The 26676-nt window shown below is 53.2% G+C and overlaps 1 protein-coding gene and 1 long non-coding RNA gene across 2 annotated transcripts; one reads left to right on the top strand and one right to left on the bottom strand.

Moving 5' to 3' along the window:
* Positions 1-164: 164 nt before the first annotated feature.
* Positions 165-26082, bottom strand: ADRB2 (adrenoceptor beta 2). The gene is made up of 2 exons (XM_023936288.2): positions 24672-26082; positions 165-3228 (listed from the first exon to the last, which is right to left on the bottom strand). Exons 1-2 carry the CDS (start codon positions 25843-25845, stop codon positions 3194-3196), a joined length of 1209 nt encoding a protein of 402 aa, XP_023792056.2. The 5' UTR covers positions 25846-26082; the 3' UTR covers positions 165-3193.
* On the top strand, positions 15384-18319 carry LOC111935769 (uncharacterized). Its single transcript, XR_015276640.1, has 2 exons — positions 15384-15900; positions 17686-18319. It is a non-coding gene; the product is annotated as an uncharacterized LOC111935769 (long non-coding RNA).
* Positions 26083-26676: the final 594 nt, after the last annotated feature.

Here is a 26676-nt window from a genome sequence, read left to right on the forward strand (position 1 = left end):
GCTCTGCCACCGGTGTTTGTTCGAATCCCCCTGGTTATCCCGACTGCATCCAACCCCTCCCTCTGGCAGCCACCGCCCCCCCAAACCGCCCTGGCGTTTTTGTGTTCCCCCAGCCATCCCCTCCCTCTGGTGCCACCCGGGGAAAAGAAGAGTGGGAATAGCAGGACTTTCCATTCTTTATTTGTCAGAACAGCTTGTTCGGTGAGGAGAACAGAGCCGTGACCCTCCCCGTGGTGCTGCAGCTGCACCCCGAGCTCCCCACGCCCGCTCCCAGCTCCCTGCAGCTCTCCTCCCGTGCAGAGCTGCAGCTCCAGCCCATGGATGAGGCTTCCAGGCAGGACAGATCACGGCTCCCCATTCCCCACAGCTTCCACAGGGAATACTGGAGCATCCCCACTGCTGGAGCTCAGGCTGGGCTTTGGCCATGCACTTGTTCCTGCCAGGGATTTCTCCCTGCGGGATCACAGAATCCCAGAATGGTTTGGCTTGGCAGGGACATTAAAGACGATTTAATTCCCACCCCTGCCATGGGCAGGGACACCTTGCACTAGCCCAGGTGGCTCCAAGCCCCATCCAGCCTGGTTTTGGACACTTCCAGGGATGGGACAGCCACAGCTTTTCTGGGAAATCCGTTCCAGGGCCTCAGCACCCTCACAGGGAAGGATTTCTTCCTGGTATTTTGGGATATGAGCACTCACTGCCAACACTGATCCATTTTGGCTCTGTTTGCCCCTTCCCTGCACCCCAGATGAGGGAGGGAGCAGCTGCTGGGCACTGCCAGAGGCTGCTCCAGGGATGGGTTTGGATCCCTGACAGACTCATTAATGACCAGGCTCATCCTGTGCTGATCCACGGGAAGGACAGGGAGCAGCAGCAGCCAGGGGGCCAGGGAGGTTCTTGGGAGGGGAAGAGGAGCACTGGTCAGTGGAAGGACAACATGAACAGCAGGTGCTTGAGGAGCAGCACAAGGAAATATGGAATGAAGTTTCCAGGAGAAAATGCAGGTGGAAAAACTCCCAGCAGCTCCTGCTGTGGAGCACGGAGCCACCTCCCAGGGGACAGCACAATAACCCCGGGGTCAGGGCACTTAAAAATAGATCCACATTGAATGGAATCCATGGAACAAGGCTGAAGGGCTGCAGGCAGATGGGTTTGGACAGCTCTGCAGGCAGGTCCCTGCTTTTAGGCTGGCAAATGATTGGAGCAAGTTCATCCCTTCCTCTCCCTGTACCTGCTCTTGCACATCAGGGACTGGGGAGAAGGAGAACTGCCACAACCCCATGCACATCCCAAACCTGCAAACAATCCCAAGGACAGTGTTTCCAGTACAGAATAAGGGACTGGAGACAGCCAGGAATCTTCTGAGGAACAGGTTTTTGTTGGGAATCTCCCTTCAGCAGGTTTGGACAAAGCCTTGGCGGGGCTCCTCAGAGGGAAGGGAGAAATCAGGTTCTCCTAGGGAAGCTGGAGCTGTGCCAAGGGATTTTGGGGTGTTCTGAAAGCTGTGGGAGAGCAGCAGGGTACCTGAGAGCCCTCCAGGCAAGGCTCTCATAGCCCTGCACAAAGAAAATCAGGATACAGGGGCACTGCTGAGCTCCTGCAGCCTCTGTCTTTGCCAATAAAGCTCTGTTCTTAGTCCTTGGAAGATCCACATTGCATCCTCACCCCAGGGACAGCAGTTCTGGTCTCAGCTTTTCCCTCGTGTGCCCACTCCCTGTCCATAGAATCCTAGAATGGAAGGACCTTAAAGCTCATCCAGTTCCACCCCCTGCCATGGGCAAGGACACCTTCCACCAGCCCAAGTTGCTCAGAGCTCCATCCAGCCATCCTTGGACACTCCCAGGGATGGGGATGATCCTTCTCAGATCTTACAGAACCACAGAATGGTTTTGGTTGGAAGGAACTTTAAAGACCACCGAGATCACCAATGCCCCCACCAGAGCAGGACCCCTTCTCCAGGAGCACACTCCTGGTGTTCTGGGAGCTGTCCCTGTGTCCTGCCCCTCTCTCAGTGCCCTCACACACACCTGGCTGTTGTGGGGAGGGGGCTCCTTTAGCAGCTTCACATCAAGCAGCAAGACAATAAATAAATAAATAGGATTGCACTTGAGGGGAAGGTTCTGGAAGCTGGAAGCCCGAGAGGGAAGGTCTGAGATGGGGCTCCCACAGTTCAGTACCAGCACGTCCTGCCCAGGTCTGGGAGCAGCTCAGTGACCACAGAGCAGCAGCTGGGCCACCACCACCACCTGCCAGTCCAAGGTGCACAATTTTTATGGTTTTCAGTCAGGTTTTCCTGCTGTTTTCTGCCTGACATCCTAAGTCCCTCCATCTCTTTTGCTGTTTAATGAGTTTTCATCAATCCAAAGTCAGGAGCTCAGTGTGCCCCTTGCCACAGCTGCAGGAAAGGGATGGATGTTCTGTCATATTTTGAGCCTCAGGTGGGAAATCTTGGCTCCCAAGGGTGGCTGGTCCTGCTAAAATGTGACTTCCTGCAAGGAAAAGGATTGTCAGGTCCCAGCCTTTCCAATGGCTCTGGTCCAGGCAGGACAGTTGGAGATTTTTTGGAGCAAGGAGCGAACAAAGGCCACATTCCTGCCCAGTGCCAATCCTTCTGCTGTGACAGTCAGGGCCCCCCGTGCTCTCTAGAGAAGAAGAGGTAGACAGAGAAGACACCAGAAGGAGAAACAAGCACAGAATAAATCGAAGGATTCTTTCGTGCTCCTCTCTCTTGGTCTTGGACAGATTCCTGTTCCACCTGGATCCCCACCCAGCCCATGGACAGGCTGCCATGAGGACATCCTGCTGGGCTCCTGAGCTGGCTGTGAGATCTGCCCCTTCCAAACCAGCTGGAGACCACACGTGGGCCTGGTGCTCCCTTTTGGAAAGGGTTTTCCAAGGGGAAAAAAAACCCCTTGGCACCTTTTGTCATGGTTTGGACTGAACTCCTTCAGTTCCTGCAGCTTCTCTCCTGGTGTCCTCCAAGGCTCTCAGAGCCTCTCCTGGTCCCTTGGTTGTCCTTCCCCAGCTTCTCCTGGAGGTGCTGCACAATGGGTGATGGGTTGGGATGAGGACCTGTGCCAAGGCAATCACTTCCCACAGCATCCCCTGGCTCAGGGAAGCGAGGCCATGCTCCCACTCCATCTCTCCAGAGCCCTCGTGAGCTCAGGGTGGTGAGGAACAGAGGTTGGATCATTCAGCTCTCCACCATTCCTGGACATCCAGGGATCTCTGTGGGGGAAAAAGAGAAAGGAAAACAGCATTAATTTAGCAGAGAGATGTTGGGATAGTGGAGGGATTCAGTTGCCAAAACCAGGAGAGGGATTAAACCTCTTTCCTTGATTGTGGAGATATCAAATGACTGACAAGTCAGATGAAAAAAAGGGAAATTAATTCAGAGATAGAGAAAGAAACAAGCACAGAATATGCCAGTGTTTTTATTTTCTGGAAGTGATATTTTTTAATAAGGACATGTAAAAGATTATCATCTGTGCGTGGAGGAGAAGAAAACAGCTTTAAAGCCAAAATTGATCTGCAGAGAGGAAAAAAAAACCCCATATCTGTTCTTTGGGAACACAATGCCTCTCTCAGAAGAATTCTGGGTATCCAAACTGGAGTGGTATTTCTTGTGCAAATCAAGGATGTAGTTCCAACGTGATAGGGATGATTTGCACCACTGTCCCTTGCCAGCATCTCTTTAGAAAGATGATGTGCACTCCATCTGCCCTACAAAGCGTGTTTATCCCTTCTTCCTTCCTTCCTTGCTCCCGTCTTCCCTTCCTGCTTCCCTCCCCAACCTATGCCAGGGCCTCCCCATCCTCTCAGGGAAGAATTTCCTCCCAATATCCCACCTCTCTCTCTATTTGAAGCCATTCCCCCTTGTCCTGGCCCTACAATTCTCGAGAAAAACTGGAAACCTTGCAGATTATGAGCTCTCAAGAAAACCCCTGTGTGAAAAAATCCCTGCTCTGCAATTCCAGCAAATTCCACAGCCAACATTCCCCCGTTTATCCCGGGTGGACAATGCACCCAGACACGAAGGATGGATGATGAAAGCTGTGACTTTGTGTACTGTGGAATGCTGAGCATGCTGGAGTTTTTCCAGAGCAAATCTGGAAACTCAGAGTGAAGCTCCTCTGCCCTTTTTCATCAGCTGGGAGCCCGAGGCCTCTTCTGCAGCAATCCTATAGATGGTGCTTGTCAGCTTCCAAGGAAACCTGAACCTTTCCTGGAGCTCCCAGGGCAAAGGCACTTGCGGAGTTCAAGTGGGAAGAAAAGGGGATATTCCAAAATAATTCAATTTCTGTGTTCAGGAAATGGAGCCACGGAGCTCTGCAAGGTTGTGCTTCCAGCTCTGCATCCCTCAGCACTGGGGTTTAATTGCTGCTGTTGTAATTAGAGAGCTTTGCTCGTTATAGTGGTGCTGCTCATCACCCCCATCCCTCTCAGGTCAGGGGCTGAGATCCTGGTTTGGTTTTTCCCAGGAAAACAAAGGAAGTCGATGTTTCTGGGTAATGACTGCGTGGTGTTCCAAGCCACACAGCCTGACAGGAGACAGAAGTCCAAATCCCTCTTCCTGCTGCCCCACTGGATGAGTTTCCCACCCCATCTCCAGTTTCCATGGCAATAACCCCGGTTTGGTTTCCCTCCTGGCAAACCATGAGCAGAGTCATGCAGTGAGGACAAAATGGGTGGAAAACCTGGGACAATGTTCTGTTACCTCTCACTGCACCTCCACGGGCACCTTCCAGCCCAGGGAGGCACCTCCAGCTCACTCTCAGTAGGTCCCAGGTCCACCCTGAGCTGCTGACCCCATGTCCTGCTCGGTGGCACCTCCAGGGCTTCTCCTGGACCTTGAAAGCAGCCGTGCCACACCAGCAGAGGGGTGTAAATCACCCTGGGTCCCGTGGTATTTATGGGGCAAGGCTCTGAAGTGACCACTGGGATCTCCAGCTTCCCTAAAAGCAGCCACCAGAATTCCAGGCACTCTTTTGCAAAGTCTCTTTAGAGTTGTTGGGAAAGCCCTACAGCTTCAAGAGGAAATATCCACTTCATAACCATAATTATTAATATTAATTTTTAAGAGAAAACATCCCCCAGACTGCTTAAACCCACAGGCTGCAGGCTGGATCCACAGCAGAGAGGGGACAGCACCTCTTTTACATTCTCCTGCTTCCAATCCTTTTAAAAAAAGAGGTAAAACCTAGAGGAGCAAGTGAGTAAGGATTAACACCCTGATCGCTGCCTTCAAAAACTTCTTGTGTCCTCTTGGAGGAGAAAAGTGCAGCCAAGAGCATCATTCCCACCCCTCCAGACCAGCTCTTGGCACCACTCCAGGGGAAGTTCCTCCACCTGCTGGGACCAGCTGGGATTTCCATGGGATATCTGCCTGGTGCCCACCAAGGCACAAGGGCACTGCTGCCCTGCTCTCCATCATCATCCCAACACAAGCCACAGGGTGGGATCCACCCCTGTGGGGCTCTCCTGGAATAGTGTCAGGCAATGGGAATAATCACTTCACACAGGATTAATCCATTCATTAATGACCTGGAGCTCTTTGAGGCCCAAACTCTGCTCATTTCCATCAACTTAATTCCAGCAGAATCCATGGAATTGCCCTGCTGTCAGCACTGCATCCCAGAGCAAACCCCACCTTGCTCTTCAGTCCCAGGGCACGCTGAGCCCAAACTCTTTTGGAATAAATCAGCTGCACCGCTCTGAAATCAAGGAATCAAACTCCCCTTCGCAATTCCATCACGGCGTCGACGTCAGCGCGGCCATCCCGGATTTATCCTCGTGTCACTGGGAGAGGATTTAGCCCTCACTGATTTATTCCCCTGTAAAACTGAGGTGCAGGGGGAGCGGGGTTTGCAGCTTGTCCAGGCCCTGATGGAAGACAGGGCTGCCCAAACGGCGGCATAATCCCAAGAATCTTTATTTATGGGCTCCGGGTGCGAGCGCACACGGAGGGAGGAGCTGGGAGATGGCAGCTCGAATAAACAGCACATCCCTTCTCCCAAACATCTGCCTCGTAAAAAGCACAAAATCAGATGTTGTCCTGGAATGCTGCTGGCTGCTCCCAGTGACACGGACAGAGCACAGCTCGCCTGACCCCTTCCAACATTTCCTCTGCCCTGGGAGCTGAATTCCTCAAGGTTCACAAGGCACGGCTTAATATCTAAAACAGAAGTTGGCCAAGGAAACCTTGCAGCCTCTGGTCCTGGCCGGTGCCTGTTCACCTGTGGGAATCTTGGATTCAGCAGGATGAATCAGCCACATCCCACAAAGCAAGGGATGCACAGCCTTGCTAACAACTTCCCAGCTGGAATTCACTCCTTTAATTCCCTTCTTCTGGTTCAGGACAGGCCTAGGAGAGCTGGAAGCCTGATGATGAAGTTTTTGGTCATTAATTAATTAAGTCCTAATTAATCCCAGGCTCAAGGACAGCCATTCCACAGGGTGATGAGCTGATCAGAAAGTCAAATTTCCCTTTCCAGTTGATGGGAATGGATTGCTGCACACAGAGTCGATGCACGGCTCCCATGGGACATTTCCCAAGGGGTCAAGGAGAGGATCAAGAGGGAAAAAAAAATTCCCTGTGGGTTGTCTCAGTGCTTTGCACTATGAGGTTTTGCAAATCAGCAGGAACAGCAGTGACAGGACACAGGGAATGGCTTCAAACTGACAGGGAGCAGGGTTAGGTGGGATATTGGGAAGAAATCCTTCCCTGGGAGGGTGGGGAGGCACAGGGTGCCCAGAGAAGCTGTGGCTGCCCCTGGGTCCCTGGAAGTGTTCAAGGCCAGGATGAGACTTGGAGCAACCTGTGACAGTAGAAGATGTCCCTGCCCATGGCACGGGGTGGCACTGGATGACTTTTAAGGTTCCTTCCAACCCAGACCGTGCTGGGATTCTGTGATTCCGTAAATTACGTATTTGCTTCACTCCATTTGAACCCAGTACCCTGTGGAAATCTCCAGGGGAGCTGGATGTCCATGGAAATGGAGCTCTCTGCAGCTCCTCCCCAAGCAATCCAAGGATTCAGGGTGGAATGAGGGCAGAGCAAGACGGAATTTCCTGCTCCAGCCCTCCAGGAACCAGGAAAATCTGCCAGCCTTGCCCTGCACAGTCTGCACCTCCACAGGGTTCTCACAACCCAGTCAAGCCTGGCCCAGCTCATCTCCAGACTGTCCCCCCTTTCCTTTCCTGCCTCTCCAACCTCTCCTTGGAAACTCCTGCTATTTTATCCTGTTTTTGCAACCTGTCATCCCCCATTTGCCAACAGTTCCTCCTGGAACATTTAAACAGCATCTGCTCTGAGTGCGGGGTGTGAGAGGAGCCCCGGGGCACAGCAACAGGAGAGGAACCATCAGGTGCTCCTGCACAGCTCAAGGGAAAAGAAAAACCTGTGAATGCCTGATAAGAAGCCAAGGTGTAGCATTAAAAAAACCCACCCAGATTGTCCCCATCCCAGATTTAGTTTTGTTTATGATCATTTTTATCTAGGAAAGGAAAAATTCCATTTTATCCCTTCCAGTTTGCTGTGCCAAGCCTGGGCTTTTGATCCAGCAGCCAGTGCCACAAAGCCAAACTGGGACATGAATTCCCAGTTAGTTCTTAGCACATGTCCAGCTTTCCCCACGAGCCAGGCACCAAATGAACTTCACATCTCCCCTTGCTGGCTGTGGGATCAAACTTCCCTGAAGATCCAAGTCCTCTGTGCCCTTCAACCCCACCTGAAGGATCTCCCAGCCCTGGGGTACCACTCAAATCTACCTGAGTGAAGATCTCCGGCTCCTGGATTGCTGCAGTTCCATTCCTAAACCCCAAACCTGGATTTTCATTTCCTTTGCTGAGGAATAATGTGCCCATCAAATGATGGGTTTGAAGAACTTCTTTTTTGCCAGGCAGAGGATCATCCAAGTACCTCTGGAAAGCAGCCACGACAGGGATAGCTGCAAAGCAACAGGCTTTTAAAAGCTCTGTTATCCCATTTCCCTCTCCTCCCCTTCTCCCAGATTTTCTAAGGGGTTTTGTCTTTTGTTCCACTTTGGAGAAGCGGAAGGACACTGTTTGTTTTGGGTTTTTTAATCATTAAACAGATTGAGTGTCGCTCCCAACAGAGGGAGCAGGGACCAGGGATAGAATCATGGAATGACAGGAGCTGGAAGGGACCTTAAAATCCTCCAGTTCCACCCCTGCCGTGGCAGGGACACTTTCCATTATCCCAGGTTGCTCCAAGCCCCATCCTTGGGAACTTCCAGGGACAGGGCAGCCCTCAGAGGGAAGGATTTAATCCTGATATCCCATCTAAACCAAAGCAGGCAACGCTTTCCCCTTGGTTTGTGGCACTGTAATTTCCTTTTCTTGGTGTGATGCCAGCAGAGCGTAGACTTGTCCCTAAGCCTGGCTTACACCCAATTTCCTCTGCAGATATTCCAGCTAACACAGACTTAAACCCAAGCCAAACAAGTTAACAATGAGCAGAACAAACTTCCCCCTGTAGGAACCACAGATTCTCTCCTCCACCTGCCTTTGGGCTCCACACAAAGGAAGATGTGGGATGGAATTCTGAATTCTCCGCCTGCCTTTGGGCTCCACACAAAGCTCTGAGCTGGAATTTCAGCTCCCTCCTTCCACAATCCAAGCACAAAGCTCTGAGCAAGCTGCTCTCCCTGACCCTGCTGCGAGCAGGGGGTTCTGGTGGGATGTTGGGATGATCTCCAGAGTTCCCTCCTGGTTCCTGCAACCCTGGGAAAGGCAAAGGTGGGAGCACTGCTGTGTGCCAAGCTCAGGAGGTTGTGGAACGTGAAAAACATGGAGACACCACCAAATCCTCACAAGAAAATAGCAAAGAATTTCCCTAGATGGGAAAGTGCCAGGGATCTGACAGAAGTGGGATTATCAGCATGTGCCTGGGAACGCCTGGAGGGGATCCACACCAAAAACATCCCACATTTTAAGAGAGTATCATTTGTGGACATTTGGATTCCAGCAGTGAAAATTCTTCCCCAAACTTGGCATCATTGCTTGTGGAGTTCAGCTCTGAACTCTGATTCACTCCGACTGCTCCGAAGATTTCTTGGAAGATTTGTAAATGGAGTTGGGGTGGTCAGTTTGATTGTTTTATGCACAATATCTCTGTGTCAGGGGAAAATGCAGGAGGATTTTTATTTTAGGAAGTCAAACAGTGCCTGGCAAATGAGAGCTCAGCCAGGGGTTTGCTTTCTACCACAAAAACCAGGGATATCCTCTCCATCTGCTCACACTGCTGTCTCCCACCTGAGGACAAGAAGAAACTCTTCTTTTGAGGACTGAGCAGTGTGTTCTGCCCCTCAGAAATTCTCTGCCCAGTGTGGAGCATTTATCAGCTCCCCATCTCCTCCTCCCAGAACCTGATGGATTAAAACTGACCCTGTTTCTCACTTCCCACAGAAGTAACCCTGTAGCAAACACATTTATTTCAACCTGGAGGAGCGGAAATGGCAATTCCTGCACTCGTGGTTAAGACTGAGGAGTCTTATGGATCTTCCATCCCATTAAATCAGTGACAATCAGATCAGAAATGCACAATTACAGGGGGCAGGGAGAGGGACAGAGCCCCAGCTGGCCTCTTGTGCAACACATCCCCACTGACTGTTTCCAAAGCCAGAGCTTAAGTCTCATTCCCAAAATCACCTCGGGCAATCGCTCACTCAGCAGTAGCTGCTACTCCTTGAGAGTAAATCCCAGTTTTATTTTTTCCCCTGATCCTCACCCACATCAAAGGGTGGAGCACAGGAGCTGTGCCAAGGCCTGGTAAACACTCCCAGGGCTAAAGCTGTGCGGAAAAGGCTCCAGCACGGTTGGGTTCACACCGAGCTCCGGATCCCTCATCAAAGCGGAGCGGGGCTGGCAGCGGGGTGCTGATGCTATCACGGGCAGACACAACACGGCCCTGCAGCTCAGACAGCAGCCAGGCAGGGCCAGGCACCCATGGGTGCAGCAGGCATCACACCTGGGTAAACACCAGCCGTGTTCCCAGCTCCCAGCGGTGCCGGCACCGCGGCGGCGCTCACTGCGCTCCCTGGCAAGCCCCTTCTGCAGGGAGCCAGCAAACGCCGGGCACCTGCCAGGGAGATATAAAAAGATTTCCCTGCGGGGTGGAGCTCAGCCTGCTGGTGATCTCATGGTTTCAGTCACGGTGACCTGCTGCACTCCATGGATGCAGCCCTTGCCCCCTGCCCCTGTCGGCAGCAGCACTTCTGGAGGCTGGGGTTGCCTTAGCCACCCTTTCCAGGGCAAATCCCAGTGCAACAATCCCAATCCGAGCCCAGCCTGTCCTTCTGACTCCCAGAGACGGGGCTGGAAACTGGACACACTCCTGGCAGAAGGTAAAGTCCAGAAGTGGCAGGGGCAGGATGCTAAGGGGACACAAGGTTTTCATTTTGGTCACTAATTTACTGTCATCTCCCTCCTGTTGAAGACTGAGGAGCCCAGCTGTGACCTGAAACCTCATTTGAAAATGAGTGATCCCAAAACTTGTGCAGGAATGAGAGGAGTGTTCAAGGAACTCTTCTACAACCTTCTGAGGGTCTGATACTGAAGAATTTCAGGTGTATTTTATTTTAGATCAGCTTTGTAGTTATGACAGCACTGGAATCTGAAGGACCCCAGCTTTTTACAGAGCTGGGCATCGTTGTCTGGTTCCTCCACATGTGGCCCTGTGATTCCAGAGCTCTTTGCAAGGGCAGGAGGACAGAGCAGGGCTCTGTGGCAAATAAAAACCTGTGCTGTGCAGTGGAAGAGTGGTTTCTGTGCAGAAATCCGTAAGAAGGGTGTGGGAATGGTAACTGAGCTTTCCATAAATTACTGAAAGCCAAACTTGAACGAATTCCATGTAAGGAAGATGAAAGGAGGAGCGGGTGGGATTTATTCAGCTCCACACATTTATTCAGCTCCATTATTCTCACCTCTAAAACCAGTCCAGCAGCTCTTTAATCCCTCAGCAGCTCATCTCGAAATTGTCTCTATTGTTAACAACAAAGTGCTCGTTATTCCCATCCCCATCCTTTGAAGGAGCCATGGACAGGGGTGAGGATTCCTGTGGAGAGAAGCGGGGCAGGGCAGGGACAGGAGACACAGATTTAGGAGGTGATGTCCCTCTGCCTTGTCCCAGACTTTTATCCAGGGAAGAAGTGCAAAGCCACAGCCTGAAAAACTTCCAGGCAACTTCTGAACAGGATAAACCATCCCTGTGTCTGCACTAGAACAGAGAAACCCTTCAGAAATGCACCGAGTGTCTCTTATTAATTGTAACAAAAATCTGGAATTCCTGGCTAAAGCCAGGGCAGATTTCCTCGTGCCCCAGCACGGGCCTGGCTGTTCCTCTCAGCAGAATTTGTACAGAAATTGCCATTATCAGCCTCCTCGGGCCCCATTTGCATTGATGCAATCGCCTTCTCCACTCGCCCGAGAAATGAGGCATCCTCGAGAAACAAGAAACGAGGCACCCTTGGAATGAATCACACTGAGGGGAGGGGGAAGGAGGAAAGCTCATTGCAAACACAACCTGCTTCATCAGTGGCTGCGAAAAGAGAATTTACCAGGTACTTAAGGTTCATGGAACAAGCTTGCAGGGGCTGCAGTCTCACTTTGTGGTTAGGATTACTCAAGATTTAAAAGAAAAAACACCATAAAATGGCTTTCTACAGCTGCCAGGCAAGGATTGCAGGTTTGGAGTGAAAGATTGTGTCTTTGGGGGTCCAGCTCTGAGTCTCCCCCTCGGTGTGATCTGAAAGATGTCGTGGTGGTTTTCAAAAGGGTTTCATCCTTAGGTGCAGCTGCGCGGGGCTGGGGCTCAGATTGCTGCTGGGGAAGCTGAGGGTGGGCAGGGTGTGGTGATGGGAAGCATCTTCTCCCCCAGCTGCTGGGCACGGAGAGCAGGGACAGTGCCCGTGCAGGCAGCAGGGTCCTGGCAGGCGGCAGTGGCAGGTCCTGGCAGTGGCAGCTGGGTCAGGCTGTGACTCACCAGGGCACACACTCGTTTCTAATCTGGGCCCTGCTGTTTGTCACCACAGAGCAGGGTGACACCTTCACGCCGCCTTTCTGTCTTCCTGCCACTCAACAAGCCCTCGAACCCAAGCCTCAGACAGCGCTGAGGTCTTTGGGAATTACACACAAAGCCTGGGGGAACATTTTGGCCTTTCCAAGTCCTGTGTGTGTCAGTGACAGCACAAGCTCAGCTGCTTTTCAGGGGTGGATAGGGACACTGGACAGACATCTCCATGCTCCAAGGGCTCCTTGCACAGCAGCTCCTGTCCCCATTAGGACCATGAGTTACATCCCTGATACAGCCACGCTCCTGCCCAGCTCCCCATCCCATGGATTGCCACCTTCCCATGGGAAGTCTGGAATTCCCTGGGGCACAGTGAGCTGTGTGTCCCTCCACTCATCCTCTGGGGCTGCCCATGGATCAACCACCTCAGCAAAGTGACAATGACAATGGTGCTCGTGGTCCCAGGGGCACTGGAAATAGGATGGCCACAGCCCTGCTCACCACGGGGAAAACGGCATGGGGGACACGCCAGCAGAGTGACAGCGCTGACCTGCCCCTTCCAAACAAACCACAGCTCCTGGCTGCCATTGGGAAGACCTCAGGATGACAAATAAAGAGCAAATTAAGACCAGCAAACCCCCTGGGAGCAACGCAAAGCCCAGCAGCATCCCAGGTACCCAACCCGTTCCCACAGCCCTTCAACAGGGAAAACCCCAATTCCCCTTCAACTCTTCTGGCTGGCAAAGTGGTCAAAGGTTGAGCTCGATTCTCTGAGAGGTCTTTCCCAGCCTCAGTGGTTCTGTGATTCCCCATTCCCACCTCCTTATCACCGAGCCCATCCCCAGGGGCAGGCAGGGGACAGGACGGCTGTCCTGGTTTGTCTCCATACCTGTCACACACTCACCCCAAAGGCATCCCCGGCTCCAGAATGACAGGAACGCCTGCTCCACGCCCTCCCAGCCATGCCTTGGCAGGCAGCAGAGCAGCTCCGAGAAGGAAGCAAAGCTACTGCTCATTCCAGAGGCAACCATCATCTTCACAAAGCTCCGGGAGCAGACAGGGGAATGGGCAACGTGGGAGGGCAGAGGCACCAGCCAGGCTGCCTGCCCTGAAACACAGATCCTGCCCTGGAACACAGATCCTGCACAAACACAGATCCTGCACTGAAACACAGATCCTGCACAAACACAGATCCTGCCCTGAAACACAGATCCTGCCCTGGAACATAGATCCTGCACAAACACAGATCCTGCCCTGGAACACAGATCCTGCCCTGGAACATAGATCCTGCACAAACACAGATCCTTAACAAACACAGATCCTGCACTGGAACACAGATCCTGCCCTGAAACACAGATCCTGCCCTGGAACACAGATCCTTAACAAACACAGATCCTGCCCTGGAACACAGATCCTGCCCTGGAACACAGATCCTGCACTGAAACACAGATCCTGCACAAACACAGATCCTGAACAAACACAGATCCTGCCCTGGAACACAGATCCTGCCCTGAAACACAGGTCCTGCCCTGGAACACAGATCCTGCCCTGGAACACAGATCCTGCACAAACACAGATCCTGCCCTGGAACACAGATCCTGCACTGAAACACAGATCCTGCCCTGGAACACAGATCCTGCACAAACACAGATCCTGCACAAACACAGATCCTGAACAAACACAGATCCTGCACTGAAACAGAGATCCTGCACAAACACAGATCCTGCACAAACACAGATCCTGCACAAACACAGATACTGCACTGACACACAGATCCTGCAGAAACACAGATCCTGCCCTGGAACACAGATCCTGCCCAGAAATGCAGATCCTGCACAAACACAGATCCTGCACTGAAATGCAGATGTTGCTTTCATTGCATTTCCCAGCCCTGCTTCCTCTTCTGCAATCCATTCCGTCCTTCTCCCTCCCTTTCCAGGAGAACCAGCCTCTTGAATTTCCTGCTGGTCCTTGAGTAATTTTCCCTCCTAGGACTGATTTCTTATCTTTAATTGTTTCTCCATTTCTTACACTCTCCTAGGGCTATATTTAGCTTTGCCTCTCTTATTTGGTTGCCTCCACCTTTCTATTTAACAATTTTCCATAGATCCTTTCTCTTTCCATCACCAGTCTGTGCTGGATTTATGACTTTCATGGCAGAGCTAATGGGAGCCTCCTTAGACATCTTCACTTGTCCAAACCTGTCCTAAAAAAGTTGTCCACTTTTATAATTATTTTTACCCTCCAAAAATCTGAGTGCTAAAGGGAATTCTTGGGCAGTGAAAGAAAACATCCCTGAATAATCCACTCTGAGTTTATTGATTTGTAAATCATATAGCAAGGAAAATTCCCAACGCTGGGCCATGTAACTGTGGCAACCTGAAATCCCACCCTGCACAGCTTTGGAAACCAGAGGGTTGGAGCCAGCCCAGCCCGAGACCAAACCTGAGCAGCTGCAATGCCAGCACCTTGTCCTGGGTCCCTCTGAGGTCCAGGGGGGCATTCCAGGCCCTGGAATTCCATCCTGCACTCCTGCAGAGCCCCGTGCTTCCCTTCAAGCCAACAATCCTTTCCCTCCATCCTCAATTAATTCTGTCTCTCCTGGCCAACATCCCCAAGTCCTGCTTCGAAATCCCCATCCTGGCTCTGTCCTGGAGGCTCCTCACGCCCAACTCTGCACAGTGACTTTTCCTTTTGGGTACAGCTCCCACCATGGGAGGGGCTGGAGCAACCTGTCCCTGTCCCTGTCCCTGTCCCTGTCCCTGTCCCTGTCCCTGTCCCTGTCCCTGTCCCTGCTTCCTCCAGGCTGTGCCGTCACCTCCTGTGCCACCACGTCCTGTGTCACCATCTCCTGTGCCACCACGTCCTGTGCCACCATCTCCTGTGTAACCATGTCTTGTGCCACCATTTCCTGTGTCACAACAAGGGAGACTCTGCTGTCCCTCCCAGGCTGGCAAATGTCAGCAGGAGGGGCTGGGGCTGCAGGGGAACAGCCTGGCCATCCATGCCCCTGCTCCCAGGGATGTTCATTCAGGGCTGGGTGACTCTTTCCCTGCTATAAATAGGAATCCCAAGGATCCCCTTTTAAGCAGGGAGGGACAGGGAGGCAGAGTCAGCTCTAAATGAGCCGTGCAAGTGGTGTCACTGAGGAATGGCCTCCTTGTTGTGAGTCACAAACCTTCTCTCCGTGGCTGTGCTTTCCCTTTGCCCTGCCCTCTGCAGCTCCCCTTTGCCTAGCTGCTGTGCCAAAGGGATTTTTTGTCTGTGGAGCTGTTGGTGCATCTCTGAACCCAGCTCATGAGAGGCTTGGCTCTCTAAAGGAGGCCACGAGCCCCTCTCACGTCAAGGCAGAGCCTCAGAGCAGGATTTGGGCTGTGCTGAAGCCTCAGAGCAGGATTTGGGTTGTGATGAGGTCTCAGAGCAGGATTTGGGTTGTGATGAGGTCTCAGAGCAGGATTTGGGTTGTGCTGAGGCCTCAGAGCAGGATTTGGGTTGCGCTGAGGCCTCAGAGCAGGATTTGGGCTGTGCTGAAGCCTCAGAGCAGGATTTGGGTTGTGCTGAGGCCTCAGAGCAGGATTTGGGTTGTGATGAGGTCTCAGAGCAGGATTTGGGTTGTGATGAGGTCTCAGAGCAGGATTTGGGTTGTGCTGAGGCCTCAGAGCAGGATTTGGGTTGTGCTGAGGCCTCAGCACCGGGCCAGGCTGACACAGCTTTATCTCAGCATCGCTCTCTCGCACAAGGCTGGCCACGGTGCTGACACTTCTCCTCCCAAAAACCACCACCAGCAACCATTTCTGATTCTCATGAGGCAGAGCTGGAGAGGGCTGGGACAGAGGCGTGCCAGCCGGATCCCAGCCTTTCCCAGGCAGGTGAGGGGGATGGAGAGGGAGGAAACCTGTGAGCAGTGAGAACAGATTCCCCAGTGCCCTGCCCCACTTCCCCCACCCTGCAGATGTTCTGGGGCTGCCAGCAGCTCTGCTGGGTACAGACACACTTCCTCTCACTACCAGCTATCGGAAAATACACACAGCTCCCACAGAGACACTCGACTTCGAGGCCAGACAGCAAGAAACTTATTTAGGGCTCCAGTTTTTCTCAGAAAAAATAAATGCCACGCATTTCCACTCACGTGTTTGGTGTAACAGGGTGGGACTTTCATGCTCTGGAGCCCTGTAACCCCAGGGATATTTTGCACTGCTTCTCAAGTCTGCTTCAAGGCTGCCTCACAATTTTCTGTCCCGTGGGATCTCCATCCCACAGCCACTGCCAGTCCTGACAGGCACCATTTAATCTGATTCCAGCATGGCTTTGGGGCCGATAAGGAAAGATTTCAGCAGCGTGGCTCTTGCTTCAGCTGCAAAATATCAAGATGAAGCTGTTCCCACCCAAGGATGAACAAGCATTTCCTTCAGCCAGGGAGGAAAAAAAATAAAATATTAAGGAGAGGTTTTTCACACTCGCATACACTTAAGAGGAAAAAATATTTACATGAGGGAAAAAGGACTTGGCAGGGCCTCCCCAGGGGCCATTTGCTGTTTATGCATTTCTCAGGCCTGGGCTGAGGCTGCAGAGCCTGAACCTCCCTGAGCCACCCAGGGATTGTTTTTAGGGCTGGGACATCCCCGTGCTGAGGCTTCTGTGCTGTGGAATTGTGTCCCTGAGCCCTCAGGCTCTGCCAGTGCCCACTGGGATCCTCTGGCTCTGAGCAGCTCTTTAGAGCAACCACCTTTGCAGGGGAAATATTCCCCGTTAGGAATGTCCTGTTTTACAGGGGTAGGGAAAGGTGGGAGCTCTGCTCCCCCACAGATGCTGAAGGTCTGACTGATTTTTTTCTTCCTGCAGTCAGCGATGGTTGGGGCTCTCTATCCCTTGAGGCACAAATTATTATAATTTATAGATATATAATATAAATTATTATAATTCATATACATATATAATATAAATTATAATATTTTATATATTACATTTATAATATATAAATATTATATATTATAAATATTATATCTATATTATATGTATTATATACAATATATTATATATTTTAAATATCTAAAATTATACATTATATAGAATAATATATAACAATCACATAGAATTATAATTTATAATGATATCATAATAGATAATGTGTAATATATAATGTGTAATATATAATGTGTAATAGATAATGTATAATAGATAATATAAAATATAATATATAATATATAACATATAACATATAATATAAAATATATAATATATAATGATTATATACTAGATACTATATGCTATATAATAATTATCTTTTATATATTATATTGTTAATATAATATAATATAATATAATATAATATAATATAATATAATATAATATAATATAATATAATATAATATAATATAATATAATATAATATAATATGTAATACCTAATATATTTTATATATATATATATATATTTGCATCTGATGTGTTTTGGAGGTGCCTGGTGCAGTCTCTCCCTGTCCCCGCTCCACAACAATTCCCAGCTGTTGTTTCTGGAAAGGAGAAGCCAGGCACAGCATCCTGTGCTGCCAAGGCTCCTTGGTGGGCTGAAGTGGCACCAAGGACACAAAATCCTTGCCATTGCCACCTGCTGGGCTGGCACCCTGCTCTGCAGCACTCGTGTTCTCTCCTCAGCCCCACCTGAAGCGAGAGGGACAGCAGGACACCAGCACAGGCCAGGAGGTCGGACACCTCTCCAAAGGAACACCTCCACGAGCTTTTCCAGGAGGAAACCCTGGGGAGGGCAGGAGCGTCCCACACCGTGCTGCTGCCACCCCGATCCTGCAGGACCTCATCACCTTCCATCCCGAACTCCAAAGCCCCAGGGCTGGGGAGGCTGCAGCTCCCTCCCAGCCCCAGGGGAAGCTGGCACTGCTGAGCACCAACAGAGGATTAAACCCTCCCAGCTGCTGGAAGCCAGGGCAGCACAGGAGCCATCCACTGTTGCCAGTCCAAACAGAGAAGCAGGTGGGTTTTCAATCCCCTGCAGATCCTGATGGGAGTGGGGAAAACCCATCTCACACCCTCCTGCCCACTGCCAGGGCTCAAAGCACTGAGAAATGAAGGAAATTTTTGTCCACATTATGTTTCCTCCCTGCTCCTTGAGGTGTTGGATTTCTTTAATGAGGCCTGATGGCTTCACTGGGAGAATGTTGGGAAATAAGTTTAAGCAAGGACACTTGACTACAGCATAAATACCATAAATCCTCTTTATTTAAAACACGTCAGTCAATAGGACCTGCAATAAATACTCTGAGTTTTGAACATACAGATCTTCATCTCTGGATTTATTTGGCACAGCAAACCCTTTACATTTCCTTGTTTATGTACAGCTCCAGGTATTGCTATATATAGATAATGGATATACACACACATATATCTGTATATTCACTTGTGCAAAAACGACTTTACCAAGGACAGGAAAGAAGTGAACATTTCCCAATCCACATTCCCTGGCACTGCCAATATTGCACAGAAATTCAGCTGTGGATTCTCCTGCCACAGGGAAAATGGGAAAACTGAAATTGCATGCATGAAGAAGCAGCAAATCCGCCTATTTTTTTCAGGATGGAGAATAAAAAAATCTCTCTTAAATACTGTGCACCTTTACACACAGCAATTCCCGCTGCCAGATCCAGGGGGATGGGGGTTGTGGCTCTTACAACACTCCAGGAAGGAGAATTTCCTTCCAAGCTGTGGAAACTCCAGTTTCCAGCTCTGTCTGGAGCCGGGCTGCGTCCTTAAAACCCCAGCGGAGCTGGCTGGGCTTTGTTTGTGCCAGGCAAACACGAGAGGAGAACAGGGAGAGGTTGTTCCACTGTAGGAACAGCATCTCCCAGGAGCCAGTGCTGGTGGGATATTCCTGCTCTGGAATATGACAAAAAGCACCTCCAGGTTGCTGTGGGTGCAGCTGGTGCCCCACAGAAATGTTTTGGTGAGGGGGTGTAGCCAAGCATCAGCATCCTCACAGCCCAGGCTCATTGCAAAATGCTCTATCTACCCCCAGCAAGAGACAGCAGTGCCGGAGTTTGCTTTCAGCAGAGCTCCAGTAAATTCAGAACAAGGGGGAGAAATGCTGGGGCTGCTGGGTTGAAGTCTCAGAGAGAGCCAAGCTTTCACACTGGAAGAGGTTTTGGGAGGGAGGAGATGCCGAGGTGGCCACGGAGCAGAGAAACCGAGCAAAGTGTGGAAACAGAGAGGAAAGGAACTCATCTTGCAAAACACCGATCTCAGGGAGCTGGAGTGGCTCTGCCTGTCTGCTGAGAAAACAGGACAGCTTTTCACAAGAGCCTGCCCTGAAACTGCTCTGGCTCCTGTTCCCATTGCAGACCCCAGGAATCACCAAACAGGGGGGTCAGGCAGGGGCTGGCACCTCTGCACAGGCAGCTGGGGAGGGGAACACGGGGGCAGCGCTGTGACAAGAGCAGCAGCACCTTCCCCAAATCCCCCTTCCATCCCCAGAGCCCAGGGACAGCGCCAGGCACAGCAAGCTCATTTTTCCTGCTGCTTTTAGGGGGCACTTTGACAGAGAGCAGGGAAGGGAACAGGCGAGGCAGGCCCTCCTCCCTCCTGCCACAGGAATGAACGTGCTCATAAACCCATCTCCTTGGGAAATGGATTCATCACCCAGGGAAAATAAACACTGGGAGGCAGAGGGCTGGCAAAGGGAGGGACAAAACCCTTGCCTCGGTCTGTGGGGTTTGAGACTCCTGGCAGCAGGAGATGGAATTAAAGGTGCAAGAGCAGCCTGTGCCCCTGTGCTGGATGAGCCAGCAGGGGAGAAAACAAGGCTGGAAGGACAGAGAGTTTTGTCTGGAATTCAGGGAAAAAAGGAGAGTCTAGGAGCTTTGGAAAAGGGGCAGTAAATTTAGGATAAAGTTGCAGGGAGATGCAGGGAGAAAAGTTAGAGGGAACAAATCTCAGCTAGAATTTAATCTGGCTGCTGCCAGAAAAGAGAATTAAAAATGCTCCCAGAAATACATCAGCAAGAGAAGGATGGCTGAGGAGAACCTTCATCCTCTACTGAGGAAACACAAAGGGAGAGGCTGAAGTACTCAATGCCTTCTTGGTCTCAGCCTTTAATAGTAAAGCCAGTTGTACCCCCTGAGCTGGAAAACAGGACCTGATCTCCTGTGACAGGATGACCACTCCATGGATGAGGAAAAGGCTGTGGAGGATGCCTACTTGGACTTTAATTAAGCTTTGACACCTTTTCCCACAGCATTCTCTTGGAGAAACTGAATTCCCTTAACTTGGATGGGTCCATTCTTCACTGGGATAAACCTGACAGGGTTAAAAGCCCAGAGAGTGGGGATGGAATAAATCCCAGGGCTCACTTTTAGGCCCAGTCTCATTTAATATCTTTATCAATGATCTGGATGAGGAGGTTGGGTACATCCTCACTAAATTCCTAGACCACATTAAACTGGAGGGGAATGCTGACTTGCTGGAGGGCAGGACAGCTCTGCAGAGGGATCTGCATCAATGGGAATGCTGGGTTCAAGTTGAACTCGACCTCCAAGGCCCTTTCCAGCCTAAAAGGGTCCGTGATTCTACACCAGAAAGATGCTGGGAGGTAAAGTGGGGGCACAAACACACCCTTATAGTAAATAAACCCTGAAATAAGCCCTGACGCCCCAGGACAGTGCAAGATGCACCTGTGGGCAGTGCTGGGCTGTAGGAATTGCTGATCAGTTTGGGGTATCAGGCACTTTGAGAACAGCCAGTCCTAAAAAGGCATTTGAGCCACGCTTCCAGGTGTGATCTGCACCCAGAGCCTTTTCCCTCTGCTCATTTCCACATCTCCCAGTGCCACAGCGAGCAGCATTTCCAGCCCTGGCTGCCCAGGAATGCTCCCAAGAGGAAAAGGATTGGAGTAACCCCGGAGCTTTCTGTTCTGGGGATGAAGCAACGACAGCCCTGATGTGGAAAGTGCAGCTGCCCCAGCCCCAGGCAGCAGCCACAGCCAGGGCAGTATTTTGTAACAACACCCAAGCTGTGTTTGTGACGTTCACTTTGCCAAGACTTTAAAAACAAAAACAATCTGCTTGGCTAAGGTGGATAAAAGCAGTGGATGTAGGGCCAAGCTCCAGCTGGCTGCACACCATCCCCTGGGGGCTGTGTCCCCTCTGTGTCCCCACCTCTGTGGCAGGGGCATGAGGTACAAGCCAGCAGCACAGCATTTGCTTTAGCCTGCTCTGTTTGCAGGGAGAATTTAATATTTGTCACTGATTTCCCTGGAATGAAGTCACCACTGTGTGTTTTATCACTGTGGCTTTAACCTGAGCCAACTCTGCCGGTGTAAAATCCTAAAATCCAATTTAAACAGCGACTCCTGACTTCAAGGCTCCATTTTTAAATGTTTCTATAAAACTATCTTTTTATTATAAAATATTTTAACAGGACAAAGCTTTTTCTTTCCAGCCACGGAAAGGTTTGGCTTTGGTGATGCCATAATATTTTTTTCCTCCAATATTTCTCTCTTTTGATTCCAGCTGCCCCCAGAACTACACAGTTAATATTTCACCAGTTTTACTAATGTTGCCTTAGAGGAAAGAAATCAGTTCTTCAACACCCAGACTCCACTGCGAGCTTGAGGTTTCCTCACACTGCAGATGAACTTTGCAGTACCGAGGTCATTTGTCCAGTGCAAACAACCCAAAATTCCCTTCCCCTTCCACACCCACGTGCTCTGGATGCTGGAGTGGGTTCTGCAAATAATCACTTGCTCATCTCTCAGCTTTGGCTTCCCACAGCCACAATATCTGAAGTAAGAAGAGGAAACCAAAAGAAGAGAACAATTATTTGGACAACAAACCCCTCTCCACAAGTGCTACCGAAATGCAAATAATTCATCGTAGTGAAAATACAAACCACAACAGGGATGTGGGGGTGGGAATTCTCTGTGCCAGAGGGTCCTGCCTCAAACTGGTGAGGATTTGAGCCTGCTGGGGGCTGTCCTGACCCCCCATCACTGCAGGAAACCTCGTCCCTGTGTGCCCTGAGCATTGCAGAATAGAAAGTGATTGCCAAGAGTCAGAATGCAGGAGGATGGAAAACACAGCAGATATGGATCTCTGCAATCGAGAGGTTAATTCTCATTTCCCCTGAATACTATTTGAGAATTCCAGCCTGTGCTGAGCTCAATTGCACCTGCAGCGCTGGAGTGAGTACCTACACTGAGTGAGTAACTACACTGAGTGAGTAACTACACTGAGTACCTACACCGAGTGTGCTCCTACACCGAGTGTGCCCCTACACCGAGGATGCTCCTGCCCCAGCTCCACACCTCTCTCACCTCTCGGTGCTTGTGCAACACGAAGCAAACAGCACCAGCTGCCAGCCCTGCGTGTCCCCTGCCCAGCAGCCTGGAGCTGTTTATGTGGCAGTGTCACCGTGTCACCTCTGGCATCCCTGCCAAGGCTGCAGGTGAGGGCACAGGCAGGCAGAGGGTGAGGGATGGGCTCTCAGCCACATTCCCTGTCCCTGCTGCAGGGCTGAGCTGCAAAGGTGACGAGAGGAGCCGAGCCTGTCGCAGGGTTAGAGGAGGAGAGGGGTCTTAGAGCTGCTCCTCCTTCCCAGCACCCTTCTAAAGCAGGATCAGGACCACTTTGGGAAAGAAAAAAAGGAGCAGAAGGAGTTCCCAGAGTCTTGGTTTTACCCTGAGGGTGTGAGAGCTCCAGGAGTTTGTCCCGCACCTTGCAGCAGCAGTGACACCCTCCGTGCTCCCTGCCCATCCGGGGGGATTCCCTCCAGCCCTGGCGGCACCAGCGCTCGGGGAGGGTCCCGAGAGCGGCCAAAGCCACACGGAGCCTGCCCGGGGGGGTCGGTATCCAGAAACCCCCTCCACCCCATCCCAACTCCGGCTCCTCCTGCCCCAAAGCCCCTCTGCCTCCTCCTGCCGTGGGGACTCAGCCCCGGGCTGCTCACTCGCCACCCACACAGGTCTCCCGGGGCAGAGCGACCCCCACACCCCAAACTGACCCGACAATGCCACCAACACCCCCGTGGTGTGGGGCGAGCCCCTGGAAATGCGGGGGCTCCGCACGACTCAGCACCCCCGAGCATCCCCCGAGCATTCCCCGAGCATCCCCGGAGCATCCCCCGAGCATCCCCCGAGCATCCCCCGAGCACCCCCCGAGCATCCCCCGAGCACCCCCCGAGCATTCCCCGAGCATCCCCCAAGCACCCCCCGAGCATTCCCCGAGCATCCCCCGAGCATCCCCCGAGCATTCCCCGAGCATCCCCCGAGCACCCCCTGAGCACCCCCCGAGCATCCCCTGAGCACCCCCCGAGCATCCCCCGAGCACCCCCCGAGCACCCCCCGAGCATTCCCCGAGCATCCCCGGAGCATCCCCCGAGCACCCCCCGAGCACCCCCCGAGCATTCCCCGAGCATCCCCCGGGCATCCCCCGAGCATCCCCCGGGCATCCCCCGAGCATCCCCCGAGCATCCCCCGAGCACCCCCCGAGCACCCCCCGAGCATCCCCCGAGCACCCCCCGGGACTCCACGGTCCTTGGAGCACCGAGAGGTCCCGGGAGAAGCTTTTCCTGCACTTTTCCTGAGTATTCCTGGAAGAACCCGGCACTTGCACTCCCTCCAGCTTGTCACTCCGGCCCCAAATAGCTGCTCCCCTCCAGCCAGGGACTGTCCTGTCCTGTCCTGCCCTGTCCTGGACACCTGGCAGAGCCTGGCACACGGGACAAAACCCCCTCCGCACCCATCCCAAGTGACCTGCAGCAGTCCCGCGGTCGGAGCGGCGCTTCCAAGGTGCCACGGAAAATCCAAATCCTCCTCCCCTCCCACCTCGCTGTCATCCGAGCCTTGTAGTTCAACAGACCGGGCGCTTTACAAGCTTTTGGTTGGACGCAAAGCGCTGGGCTGTGATTGTAGCCGCGTGTCACCCGACTTCCAGTGCCACATTCCTGAGTCCCACAGTCACAGCCTCACATTCCAGGCAAACGCTACGCTTATTTCTAGTATTTATTTCTTTGGTTTTTTTCCCCTGGAGAGCACTGGCAGTTTCTGGGCTGTGATCAAACTGTCCCGGCAGCGCCGAGCCGCGCTCAGCCCCGCTCCCTGCATCCCTTCCCCGCCGCCTTGTCGCAGATCAGATCCGGGGGTTTTGCCATCTCCGCACACTGCCAGGGCTGGACAATGCTGCCACCCTCGCCCCAGGTGCCCTCCTGGCCCGGAGGGCTCCCACAGCCACCAGCGGGGTTGTGAGAAGGGGACCGGGAGCGGTCCCAGCGGTGCAGGGGGGGTCCAGCCCCGCTCCCAGCAAGGTCAGGAGGTAGTTCAGTCCCAGGCCAGTTCAATCCCGGCCACGGCCAGAAAGTCCCGTCCGGGACGAGCATTCTGCACTGCCTCGCATCCCCCACCCCGCTAAGGGACCCCCGGCTGGCTCCCCAAACCGGGGGGGAGCTGCCCGCAGCCCCTCCGCCCTGCCAGGAGCCAGCCCCGCTTTGCACACTTTGAGTTTGGGCTTTCCCGTTCGGTTTTAGGCGCTCTCTATTAAAGAATCACTGCTGTTATTTATCAAAGGAGGTTGATTTCCCTCGGAAAGGCTCCTCTGTGCGACCCCCAGAGCCCCCAGCACCCTCCCCGCCGGGCACAGTACCTTTGCCGTGCAAAAAGTCCTCGGGGTGAGGGAAGGAGCCCTCCTGGCAGAGCAAGTGGCAGGTTTTATCCGTGGCCAGGGGGTAGCCGTTCTCCTCCTCGTTGTAGTCGCTCCTGCCGTTGCTGTTGGAGTAGCCGTTTGCGTACATCTTCAGGGCGGACCTGCGCAGGCACAGCAGCTCCTGGAAGGCGTACCTGAAGTCGGGGCTCCGGCAGTAGATCAGGGGGTTGAAGGCAGAGTTGATGTAGCCCAGCCAGTTCAAGAGGATGTACACGTACTTGGGAATGATGTTGTCCTGGATGACGTGCACGATGTTGACGATGAAGAAGGGCAGCCAGCACAGCGTGAAGGTGCCCATGATGATGCCCAGGGTTTTGAGGGCCTTGTGCTCCTTCAAGAAGAACTTGGAGGAGCGGCGGTTCCCTGCTCCCCCTTTCTGCTCCTGCTCCTTGTTCTGGGTGTGAAACCTCCCCTCGCTCCTGTCTATCTTCTGCAGCTGCTTCTTGGCCACCTGGAAGACCCTGGCGTACACGAAGACCATGATGACGAGGGGCACGTAGAAGGAGATGATGGAGGAGGCGATGGCGTAGGCTTGGTTGGTGAAGAAGTCGCAGCACATCTCGTTCTCGTAGCAGCGGATGGCGTCCTCGTGCTCTGCCCGGTACCAGTGCATCTGGATGGGCAGGAAGGAGGTCAGGCCCGACACCACCCACACCACCAGGATGACCACGCGCGCCTTGCCCTTGGTCAGCAGGCTCTGGTACTTGAACGGGGAGGTGATGGCGAAGTACCGGTCCACGGCGATGACGCACAGGGTCTCGATGCTGGCCGTGACGCACAGCACGTCCAAAGAGGTCCAGAACTCGCACCAGAAGTTCCCAAACTTCCACATCTCCATGATGATGTGGCAGGCGCCGAAGGGCACCACGGCCAGCCCCATGACCAGGTCGGCGCAGGCCAGCGAGGTGATGAAGTAGTTGGTGACGGTCTGCAGGCGCTGGAAGCGGGCGATGGCCGTGATCACCAGCACGTTGCCGAAGACGATGGCCAGCACGATCACCGACATCAGGATGCCCATGCCCACCATCCACACGTCCCGGGACACCGTGGGGTCGGCGGCGCTCTGGTTGGCGCTGGCGTTGCCGCCGGGCAGCTCCGTCCCCGCCGCGGCCATGGCCCGGCGACAGCCCCGGCCGGGGCTCGGCTCAGCTCAGGGCTCGGCAGCCGCGGCACCGCTCCGGGAGCCGCGCATTCGGGACAGGTGCGGGGCGGGTGCGGGGCCGCTCCGCTGGGGCAGCTGGCACCGCTCCGCTCCCGTCCCGGCAGTGTCCCGGCAGTGTCCCTGCAGTGTCCCGGCAGTGTCCTGGCAGTGTCCCGGCAGTGTCCCAGCCCGTGTCCCAGCCCGTGTCCCAGCCCGTGTCCCAGCCCGTGTCCCAGCCCGTTAGGCGCCGCGGAGCTTTTAAGTGACAGCAGCCCGTGACATCAGCCCGCCGCAGCCAATGGCAGCCGGCACCGCACCCGGAGCCCCCCCGCACCCCGCGGCCACCCCCGCCTGCCCCACGCGCGTCCCCGCCCCGTGCGCTGCATCCCTGCACCGTGTCCTGCATCCCTGCACCGTGTCCTGCATCCCTGCACCGTGTCCTGCATCCCCGCCGTGTCCCCGCACCGTGTCCTGCATCCCTGCACCGTGTCCTGCATCCTTGCACCGTGTCCTGCATCCCTGCACCGTGTCCTGCATCCCTGCACCGTGTCCTGCATCCCTGCACCGTGTCCTGCATCCCTGCCCCGTGTCCTGCATCCCTGCCCCGTGTCCTGCATCCCCGCCCCGTGTCCTGCATCCCCGCCGTGTCCTGCATCCCCGCCCCGTGCGCTGCATCCCTGCACCGTGTCCTGCATCCCTGCACCGTGTCCTGCATCCCCGCCGTGTCCCCGCACCGTGTCCTGCATCCCCGCCGTGTCCTGCATCCCTGCACCGTGTCCTGCATCCCTGCACCGTGTCCTGCAT

Source organism: Cyanistes caeruleus, chromosome 15 (assembly GCF_971803275.1).
Source record: "Cyanistes caeruleus chromosome 15, bCyaCae1.hap1.1, whole genome shotgun sequence".
NCBI lineage: Eukaryota > Metazoa > Chordata > Aves > Passeriformes > Paridae > Cyanistes > Cyanistes caeruleus.

Bases quoted from the DNA above. Each gene is read 5' to 3' on its own strand.
- ADRB2 (XM_023936288.2), bottom strand. From the start codon at position 25,845: ATGGCCGCGGCGGGGACGGAGCTGCCCGGCGGCAACGCCAGCGCCAAC. The intron at 3,229-24,671 runs GTACTGTGCCCG...TTTCCCCCACAG, and splicing joins GGACTTTTTGCACGGCAAAG to AGATCCCTGGATGTCCAGGA.